At 37.1% G+C, this 11,501-nt stretch overlaps 1 protein-coding gene across 1 annotated transcript in view; it reads left to right on the forward strand.

Moving 5' to 3' along the window:
- The window catches only part of TTC29 (tetratricopeptide repeat domain 29), a 67,617-nt gene extending 62,509 nt beyond the window's left edge, over nt 1–5,108 (forward strand). Inside the window, exons 8-9 of the mRNA XM_066318069.1 lie at nt 1,654–1,777; nt 4,748–5,108. Coding sequence (XP_066174166.1) covers nt 1,654–1,777; nt 4,748–5,047 — 424 coding nt within the window. The 3' untranslated portion in view covers nt 5,048–5,108. The remainder of the gene's footprint in view (nt 1–1,653; nt 1,778–4,747) is intronic.
- Nucleotides 5,109–11,501: the final 6,393 nt, after the last annotated feature.

An 11,501-nucleotide genomic window follows, 5' to 3' on the forward strand; every position in this document is an offset into this window, starting at 1 on the left:
AATATGCTCTTCAAGTTGCACCTGTGCACTGCATATAGAAAACTAGAAAAACTGGAATTAATATTTGTCTAACACTTTAACCTTGTCCTTTAACTTATATAAATCATGTGCTGTATTTCTGTAGGGGAACATTTGATTTTCTTTTCTTTAGAAAAAAAAAAAACGGTTAAAAAAAATATGTGTCTCTAATTCTAAAATTTAGAAGCCTTTTGACATTTGGCAAATGTTTACATTTGGTCTGGTATGTTTCATATTCTTATGGTAATAAAATACTTGAATTAGGAAAGTTTAGTAAATCCAAGTCTGCTAATTGACCACTAAGCTTTACAGTAGCATATACTTCAGCATTTCAAGGATGTTAGTTTGCAGTGATTTAGCATCCTTTTGTAGTAATCTTGCCCTCTCAGTCACATACAGATAATCATTGCAATATTGTAAATTTGCAGCTAAGCTTAGCTGTGTTTCCTGTTTTGTGGCAGGCTGTTTTAATTACTCGAATAGCATAAAAGAGGGAAATTCAGAGTTCTGCCAGATTTTGAAAGCACATATCCCTAATATCCCATAATTCAGTTTATAATAAAAACTGTGTAGTAAATAAATGCCAAGCCGTCATTTGCTGCAGGAATGTAACTTGAAGGTGGTTTAAGATAGTGAGAAAATAGATCACCATTCTTTATCACTCACAGAAACTCCTATTTTTGTGAATTTCTTAATTAAGATTGGATTTTCTGTCTTGCTTTGTGCCTTGACATTTAACATGCTACACTCCTACATTTGTGACTCAAGTTCATGGCTAATATTGAGGTCAGCTGGAGTAACACTCTGGCCTTAAAGGGAAAAAGGGCACCGTGCCTTATTCACAAGCAATCTCAGATGTCTGTCTTGTATCTTGCAATCCCACTGCCATGGTCTTATATTGTTAATATGACTGGCTTTATTAAAAAAAAAAAAAATCTGCAAACTGTTATTGTCAAAGTACATTAGCCAGTTTTCAAGTTAGATGCAGCTGCGACCTCAGGTTGCTCTGAGCTCACTGGGATTTGGGGGTGGCACCTGCAACCCACAGTTTATAGGTTTGCCTGTCTGACCCTGGCCACCTTTGATCCACCCAGCCAAAGGGCAGTATTGTGTTCCAGGGAAAAGCTGTCACCCCAGAACTGAGATACAGCACGTCTGTGGAGCTGCTGCTGCCACCATTAGGTTCTAGAGCAGCTCTGAATGACAAAAAGCCTTACTGAAAAAAAAAAAAAACCCTTACTTTATTACTCCTTCCCCTGTTTTGTCAGGATGTCAGCTCCATCTGAATTGAAAATATTATCAGCAGCTCAGTAAAAATAAAATAAAGTCACGGAAGGTCCAAAAGCCCTGTTAAATCATCCACCTGTGTTTTCATTCTTGGCCTTAAAATATGGCACAATATTCTGAAAGAAAGTTTTGTTCTATTTTGCTGAAAGGATGCAGTTTTGCCCTCAGACATTCTGTGTGGAGTAGTCTCACTGGGCCCAGCACAGGTAGTGCTGAAGGCCATTTGGAAATAAAATCCTGTCATGGATGAGTCATCACAAAGTTGTTTCAGAACAAGGGGGCAGATCTTCAGCATTTGAAGAAGCCATCTGAGTAAATATTTCATTTTGTCCTTGTCCTTTGTTTCAGTCAGGGAAAATCAAATGAGGCTGTGGAGTGTTTGGGAGAGTTTATGAAGGATGCTGAGAAGGCTAATCTAAGACAGAGCGTGGTGGATGCAAATGTCCTACTTGGAAAAGTTCACAATGAAACAGTAAGTACTGTTTGTATTAATGATCTCAAACAACTTGATCGACCTCTTGGTAAAATCTGGTTTTGCCCATGAGGTGACACAGGAGGATTTGATCCAGGTGTTGCATCTTGCAGGAGCTACCCGAGGAGAAGTCACTGCATGACTAAATTAAATGTGCCTTAATTTTCTGGGAAAGGTGAAAATTTCACATCATATTTAACACATAGAGTTTTGTTCTAAAATAGAGGAATAAAAACCTCCAAATTTAGATCAGGACAAAGTTTACATGTTGTGAAAAATCTGCATTCAAATCACCATTTGGGTCATATATGCCCATGAAGAGTCATCGGTTAATGCAAATGAAATTTCATTGCACTATACGTGAATGTAGACTGCATTGCATACTAATGAGCTGTTTGTCATCTTAGATAAAGTTCTTCTCTACATTCTCTCAGCCAAATTTATGAAATGTGTTCTAGCATCAAGTGGTTTGTCAAAAATATGTCACAGTGGAAGGACTTTCTCTTCTGTTTCCGCTTTCACTGCAGTAACACTTGGGTTTTGAAATCCAAAGGGTTAAAGACATTGCTACAAAAGTGAAAGATTCATGCTTTAACACGTATTTTAGACCTGAATTGCTACACGAAGTTATTTAGATACAAAAATAATAGAAAGAATTTGTTCTGTATGCTGGATAATATGGAACTTAGGAAGCGCTTTCACTATGAATGAAATAAAAAATAGAAATACCCGTTCTATCTTCTGTTGCAATGTTTTTGTCGTAAATTCTGTGTGTGATATATTGAACAGAGAACTTTCTGCTTTTCACCTAAATGCTCCCTTTTTTTTTCCCTGGATTCCTCTTACAGAGAATTCCCACTACCAAAATTGATATCCTGTTTGTCCTGGTTTGTTTTTTTTCATAAACAGTAGAATTTTTCTTTTACTCTATAATCACTAAATTAGTCTGAGAGTTTTCTGTTTACATGTGTTCTTAATATAAATGCTGAATTTCCCATTGAAAATTAAGTTTTAAGTTCTTTGACAACTTGATGAAGTAGCTGTAAAATGGATCTGAAACTTAGAAGAAAGCAGGGTGGTATGACACTGTGCTGACCTATTCTTCTCCAAATCTGAAAAATAATTAAATAATTTCTCTTTAACTGCTTCGGTGTTTCATTCCTTCTTCCACCATTGCTAGTAACCAATTCGATAGAACTGGTGTTTTAAGAACTAATTTCTATTTGATTATTCTTTAAATTCTCTTTCTCAGTTCAGAATTTTCTGCCTTGAGCTGGGGCAGTGGTGTAGAAGGGGACAAGTGCAGTAATTTAATCATATTAATTTATATAAAGTATTTAGCTAAAACATAAATATAAAAATATTGAAATTTGCAATGCCCTGTTTTCTATATAATTTTTTTCTGCCAGGTCAGTAGTATTTACCAAAACTGAGTGTGAATTAACATTTCCTCTTTTGGATCGCTGCCTGCTGGTGTCAGCTGTCATCACCAGTATTCTCTAAGTTAAGTCATTATTAGGGTCTTTTTATTCAACTCTGTACATCCCCCAGTGATAAAATTTGCAGTAGTACTGTCCATCAAATTAAAGATATCTCTATTTATATCCAGATCTATCCTTGGGGACCTTTAGTAAACCAGAGATATAACTCTTCCTGTTCTTCCAAACACAGATCACTTTGACCAAATTCACTTTGCTCTGTTCATACTGTTGCTGTATCTTTCCAATTCTCTCATCTCACTATTCCCTCACCAGCACTTTTTTTTAATGCTGCACACACTGTTTGCCTTCTAGTCATGATTGTTTTACCCAGATGTTTCTTGTTTCCTAAAATGCCTGGGTTTGTGTTATGCAGGACTGTTAGGTCTCCTTTCTCCCAGTTTGTTAAGCAGATTGCTTACTTAATATGTACACTCTGAAGTTTGCATGATACACTCTGTCATTTCTCATTTCACCTTTTTCAAGTTTCTTAGTCTGATTTGCTGCATTCCTCTCACTAATTGCATCACTTAACCTGCTATAGTTCTCCTGAGTATGGTAAGTAGGTGTTTCTGCTTTTTATTATATTACAGCTTATCATTCTTTATTCATTGCTGTGTCCTCATAGGCCTAATTCTGCTCTTCTGCTGTATTAAACAAAGCTAAGAGACTACTAGAATTTCTATTACTCTTTTTATCCTTTTTTAATTATAAGCACATTTTACCGGTTATAGGAATTTTTATCCCAAAAAGCAGTATCAAGTGAAACAGGTACCAGTTGGAGTCTGCCCTCCCTGGCTCTTTGCAGAAGGGAATTTCAGTCTTACTAAATCAAGATGAGAGTGAAAGGATAAGACAGCTCTGAAAATGTTTTCAGTCAGGAAGTTTCTGCCATCAGGGCAGCAGAATTCCATTCCAATGGTAGGATAGAGAGATGAATGATTTGAGTTTTCTATTCAGCAACAGTTGGGCTACATTTTTTCCTACCGTTTCTCTTTTTGTACTTAGGAATATCCCTGGGGTTTTGTATACCCCTTTCTTCTCCCAAAAATGAGTAAGTTTTAATTTCTGTTCTTTTTCTGTGCTTTAAGTCTATCACTTTTTTATCCTCTTTTTTCCATTTTTAGGATTACTTTTTAAAATTTAATACCACCATAAATTAGTGCCCTTCTGCCCACAGATATGTTGAATGCAATGTAATTTCTAAATGGCATGGTTGCAATCTTTAATACTTAGCATGAATATACTTGGGTTTGTATGCTCAAAATGCTACACCGATAACCAAAAAACTATTCAGTTCAAAGAAATGAGCAGTATTATGTGGATTTTAGAGGTTAGAAGACAGCAAGGGAGAGTGATTTGCTTAACGCCCTGCCATGAGTCATTCTGTGGCCTGCCACATCTCTGAGGCATCAGAGGAGCAGGCTCTAATGTCAAGGTAAATACAGGTGACCACAAGCAGTTTTTAACATTATTTTCCCTTCTTCACTAGGGGAACTATAACAAAGCTCTGGAACATTTCAGTCAGGCCTCCGAGGCAGCAAAATCTTTGGACAACTTGCCCTTGGTGGCTGAGACAGCGAGTTACTGTGGCATCGCCAAGGCTCATCAGCTGATGGTGCCGTTCAACAGCCACGTCGCGGCGGCGGATGCGCTCAGCCTGCGGTGCCTGCTGGCATGGAAGCAAAGCAGAAGTGACATGTGCACTGACCCCCTCACAGCCGGTAAGGCAGTGCTTATGAAACACATTAGTGCTGCATTGTCCTCAACACTTAAGTCATTTTTCTTGTAGAGTTTTATTAAATTATTTCCTGGGTTTAATCCTCGGACGGAAGGGAGGTTGGGCTTTACTCCTTTGTGCGCTTGTTTTAGAGGCTGGGTTAAACAAGTTAAAATACAATGTAACAGAGAGAAATGGAGAGTAGTAGTTGCTCTGGGTGGTAACTTATATTTTTTCAGCGCTGTTTACCAGAACATCACAGTTGTACATTTTAGTCAAAACATAATTGTTTTAATCTTTCAAGAAAATAATCATAATCTCCATTCCCAGTACACTTTTCAAGTGCATCCAAAAATAAGATCCCTCTTACTAAAAGTGAGAAGTAATTTCTGCTTGACATAGTTCTGAATCCAGAAAAACATGCTGCTTTATTTTTGGTATCCTTGTGCTTGATATTAAAGAGAAAGGGCAAAAATAAGAGCAAGTCTGCTTCTTTACTGTGTTTCCTTATCTCAGAAAGAGCTGAGGACTTTGTGTGGAGTAGACCTCTTTCTTTATGGGTTAAATTTTCTTTGCTCTTTTTCCCTTGCACAATTAATCCAAGACAAACTGAATTATGCATTATCTCCAAGTACTGGTAGTAGTAATCTGTATTGTACTGAGGAAGGGGGAGGTATAAGTCTACTCTACCTTAAAACTTCCTGCTCTGCATTCCTGTGAAGAGTGTGAATCTGAAGTACAGTGGAAATAAATTACAACTGTGGCAGTCACAATATGGAGCTTCAGGGTTACTTTGTAATTCCTTCAATTATGCTATTCCTAAAGACTAAGAACTGCCTGGATGCTGCTTTCTTGTGTATCTCACCCTTTCACAGAAGTAGAAAATTAAATATAACCTCAGTGGTGAATTTTGTATATAAAATAAGTGGTAATTGAAGATATTAGCAGTTTAACAGGAGCCAGGATACCAGAGGCAACACTGGGAGCTAGTGAGAATTATGGAACAAGGGCATTCATTTGGAGGCTGAAGAGATAAATTAGATAGCATTCTGTTTAAAGTTCTGATTATGGTAACACTTCTTCAGTGGCTATACATATCTATATTTGTGATTTGTGTCAATAAGTGAACATCTAGCACGCTGGCAGATTTTGTTGACTATCAGAGTTATTTGGGTGCATGTCTCCTGTCGACACCTGTAGTGCAAATGACAATAATTCCAACAGAGATGGTCAAAAAAAGAATCCATAAAAGAATTTTATGTGCATTTCATATAAGAATCACTAACTATAGCTGAAGCAAATAGGGGGCAAACAAAATTCAACAGTGGCAACAGCAAAAAAACCCACAGGAACCTCAAAGACATAGAATGAACTTTGTATCTCCAATATGAATTTTAGTTCTTGCACCTAAAGGGATTTTCTGTTCAACTTTTTGACATGGCTTTTTCTAGTCAGTAGTGAAACTCATTTATATCCTGAAATGATATGTGCCCCTTTAAGCTTGAGAATCCTGCTCCTCTTTAACAGTACTTCAGGGATAAACAGAGTATGATTAGAAAAGCCCTTTATGTCCTGGCAAGCGTGGTACCACAACAAGTTTTGCCTGCTGAGATTCTCTTCCTTCTGTATTTCTGCCTAGTTTACCCTCTGTTACTTTCAGTATTGCAGTTTTCATTTCAGTTCCAGTTCACTCCAGGAACCCTGTGGCTACTGCATATTTAGCAGCTCTTCCAGTTCAATATCATTCTTCTCATTAGTGCTCCAAGCTTACTCTCATGATACCCAGATTACATCCAGGAAAACATAGTGTCACACTGTCAGCACAATCTGTAACATTCCTCATGTTTCGTGTGCCAAATCTCTCGTTAGTACTGGCATTACATTTTTAATATCTTTGTCTGGCAAAACATGACCTGGCACCAATTCAAGATTAGGATTTGCTGGCTTTGAGTTTCAGGTACAGCCTTTATTCTACCTTCCAGGAGAATGTCTGTGCATCCTATGATGAACTCATCACTTAGGAAACTCCTGCTGTGATAATAGAGCAGTATTTCTAGCTCTTTCAAACAGCTCAGTGTTGATAATCTACTAGATTTTTCTCAGTCTTTTTGAGGATAGAACAGAGAAAGACAAGATACAATGGTAGTTGTTAATCCGCAGGGAAATTTAATGAAAGGGAGAAGAAAGACAGTAAGTTTTTATTTCTAACTCTTCTGACTGAAAAATTTTTCTGTGTCAAAAAAATAAGAGTAGTTTCTGCATTCTTAGGCAAAAGAAATACTTAAGCTAGTGGGGGGCAAATTGCATTTAAATTCAAGCACTGTTATATTACCTTATGTCTTTCAACGAAGACTTATTTTCTAAATCAATCATTTCAATAACCAGGCAGGAAGAACCATTAATTACTCGATTTACCTCAACATTTATTAATAAAATAGATGTTTTGACTGGAGTTGTCATGGACAAAAGGGATGAGATTGTCAGAAAATAATGTTTAAAAATGCAAAGGAGAATGTGTTTCTCTATCTGCTGCCTTTGACTCAGTCACCTGACTTCACTTACAAGAGAGTTATTTATATCATTGTGAGATGCACTGCAACAACAAATATGGTTTTATTGTTCTTTTTATGTTTAGTAAAATGGATAAAAAACATTATCAGCAGAATCAGTAGGCAAAAAGGATTGTGACTCCACATAAAATCCTAAAAAGAAGCCTACAGCCTAACATTGTCTGATGAGAAAACATTTCACAGGTCTTTCAATAAATAATCACCTGACTTGCTGCCTTCTAGAGGAAAGAAGAATAATTAAAGGTGCTGAAGGCAGGAAATTTTTGAATCAGATTTTGCATGTTGATTACATGAAATGCTGACCAGATATTGTTTTCTGTGAGTCTGGCAACTCTCAGTCCAGGTTTTTTTGCATCTGGCAGGGCTGTGCCTCATCAAGAGCCCTTGAATGCTTGAAATCATCTAAACACTTTTAAGAGTAGACTTAAAATGTGTTGTTTTCCTCATCCTACAAAGTCTTCAGTTGTTTTCTTGAGCAATAGTATGTGCTTTTGTCAACAGTTTAGATTTACATTCTTTGACTTTGGAGAACTTGGCAAAATTTACACATTTTACCATACATTTCCTGTGTGTATTTTGTTGGAGTTTTTTTTTATAGCTTTTAATACTACAAATTATCATCAATTCTGAAGTCTTATGATCAATTGAGTTACTTGGTACGATCAAGTTCAGCATGATCAGGACTATTTCTAGTATTCCACACCTGAGCACCCTTCAATATAATTTAAAAGGCATGCACCAGCTAAAACCTATAGCTTGGAAAATGCAATCCAATGAGCTTTTGTTCTTACTCCCAAATATGTAGTCCCTCAATATTCTTTCTCCAGCCTCCTCTTATGGATGTAAGGAATGGTACACTCCATAGTATGACTGTGTTCTTTTGTGTTGTATGAAAAATTACATTTTCATCCTACTGATTCACATTTTTGAAAGCTCTTTAAGATGTTTTGTAGTCATTTTTCTGTAAAATGGCTAGCACAAGATTTCTGATGTTTTAGAAAACAGCGATCTGACCAGGTTCACTTTAGTTTGAACATGTGTGTAACTTTGTCATTCATTAATAAAAGGATTATCCATAAAGGATTGGAGAGTCAGAAGTGAGATATGAGATAAAGGAAATTCAGTTAATATTTCTCTGCTGTAACTTACCTGAGCTGTGTAATTTATGGGCCATTTTGGTAGTTGTGTCCCAACAGCAGAACAGGCTGTTTCATAATGTGATAAACCGCTTTTTTTTACTGTCTCTTTTGTCTTAAGTATGCTAATTCCAGGAAAACTTCTACTGTTACCTCCTTCCTCTCAACAGTCTGTGCACTGTGTACTGGTCTGGAGATAGGGAGAAACTGGAAGGATTTTAGAGACAGTTTTGGGGGTTTCTCAGAAAATGCAGCTGGATATGAAGTAACGTAATTATACACACTATTGTTCATTATATATAGTGTGTATATACTTATAAACATTATTGTTCACACTGGTAAATAAGAACTATGACTTTAAGTTATATAAAGGAGGTGTGTGACCAAGTACAGACTCCAAGACTCTCCCTGTGCCAGAGGCACAAAGGCTCACTTCTTAATGAGACTGTCTTGAAAGTAGTTCAAATGCTTCAGTCCCCTACTGAAATTCACTGGGTGGCTTCTGCACCATTTTATGGGATTTCTCGAACAGAATAATTTTCTCCCTTTTGGAAAAATACACTGGCTAAAAATTCTGAAATATATGCATTTAGGAAAATTATTAGGAAAACAAAAAGTTGAGAGGTGATTCTGTGGTTTTTTTCTTCAAAATTTGGTAAACTTGTTCTTCCTCTTCTTCATTCACATCACCTAGCACTCATCACTTTCTATATTTTGTCTTGTCTCACCTTTAGCTTTTAAAAATATCAGTCTTTTTTTTTATATTAATGCTAGATACACTCTTAAATATTTTTAATAAGTCTTAATGCAGTCTTAACTAAGTGTTGAAATAGACCATAATTGTGTTGATGGCGTGGAATGTGTGTATTTCTGAAAATCAGCTTATGTGGCTCATATATCTTACATTGTTTATTTTTAGCTGGGATTTGTTTTTTAAGTGTGTGTTAAGTGTGCTTAGAGATACACTGATATTTTTAGCAAGTGAGAGTGATTACTGCTTGGACTACAGAAAGAATCGAGTATGAAGAAAAAAACTGAGGGTGACGGGGAGGTTTTTCAGCACATTGTGGTCAGCTGCCAGGATGCACCAGATTTTTGGTGAAGACCTTGAGAACACTGTATAAACATCTGTGTCAGTTTTGCCAGGACTGCAGTAGCTTGTTCTATTTTCTCTTGAGGGCTGAAGTTTGTCTGAAAAAAGGCATGTGCTGATATTCAGTGTTCTCATGCTTTAATATAAATGCAATATCCAGGGGGTTTTACTGTAATTTCTTTTAAATACTGACATAATTAATTGGGAAATCCTAGACAGGATCAGATCTAGGTCAGGTGTGTGGGTTGCCTATACCATATTTAAGAGGAGGGCTCATGGAACATTTTAATGTTTAACCATGAATTAATGTGTTAGAAGTTTCTTCCTGGTCCTTGCTCAGAGCTGGCAGGTTTTTTATGACTAAGTGATGTTATAGGTTCAAAAAAATCACTATCACTCTGACTGTGACTGTGAGTGTTCTTGTCATCAATAGTTATATAAAAAACATTTTACCCAGAGGAGAATTTGGATTTTATCTAGGCTTTTTGCCATCAGATGTTTCGTATGGAGCCATCTAAATCTTGCCACACATTTCCTTTAGACGCGTCCTGTGCTAAATATTGTTGGCATCCAGCTGTGTTTTTTCAGACAAGCTCCCTAGATCAGCAGAAAATGGTTTCCTAAATAAGGTAAATTGTTCTTTCTTGTGGAAAAAAAAAAAGTTGGAAGTGATGTTCAAACTGCAGTATATTGTCAGACCCTTTAGTGTAGCTTTATGCACTGAACTAGCATAGTTTTGTGCACTGCATTGTCAGTGCTTCTACATAAGTAGAGTTCCTTTCCAGTTTAAAAAATGAAAATTCTCAGGGCAGAAGTTCCTGAGATTTTATAGAATGGTGCCAAAGAAATTGAATCTCTTGCCCAAGCATGTTAAGCCACTTCTGGAGAAATCCTTGATTTGGAGCACTTAGAAGTTTTGGGTTTGATTGCAGCATTGATGAAGAGAAGAGTCACAAAACCAAACAGCTGGCAGGAGTTGTGCTCTGGCAGTGCCCTGACAGTGGCAGGGCCAAAGTAGGAAAAGCCAGTTGGAAAACTTCTGCAGTGGCCCCAGGGCCTCTCCACGTGCCCATCCTTTCCTTTCCTTTGCTGGACACACAAGCAGAGGTGTATCCAGTGGGTTTATGCTCAGGAGGGAGAATGGATCCTCATAAAGAGCCAGAGACCAGACTTTTGTGGGTTTGTTTAATATTGAGATGGTTGTTGTCATTTAGACTTGGTAAAGAATCTTTTATTATTGCTGTCTGCAGACATGCCAACCAGTCTGGACCTCGGGCCAACATGAAAACAGCTCTCTGCTGCAAACCTTTCCTTACCTAAAGCTCCCCAACAGTCTTTGGACACAGAAAATCAAAGCCAAGACAAAGAAACCGTGTTCAGTGCGTATGTTCTGTAACAGAACCCTTAGGTCATCTCAGGAGTCACAGGCAGCGTATCAAACGCCTTCCTTCTCCTGGGTTTCCCAAGCCAGCTTTCTTTTCTGCATCCTTGAGAGATTTTTTTCTGAGATCTTTTTCCCTACCTTGGTACATCTTTTTATGTTCCTCTTATAAGTAACAAATTGCTGGTTTTATTAAGACTCTTTGGTCTGAAGATAGTCAAGACTTAAATGATTTACATTTAGAATAAGCCAATCTATTTTGAAAAGTGAAGTGTTGTACTTCCACAGTTTTTTGTTTTTATGAAACCGTATTTCTTTTGCCCAAAAATCTACCTCTCTTTATTCT

The sequence above is a fragment of the Sylvia atricapilla genome, chromosome 4 (genome assembly GCF_009819655.1).
Source record: "Sylvia atricapilla isolate bSylAtr1 chromosome 4, bSylAtr1.pri, whole genome shotgun sequence".
In the NCBI taxonomy this organism is placed as follows: Eukaryota; Metazoa; Chordata; class Aves; order Passeriformes; family Sylviidae; genus Sylvia; species Sylvia atricapilla.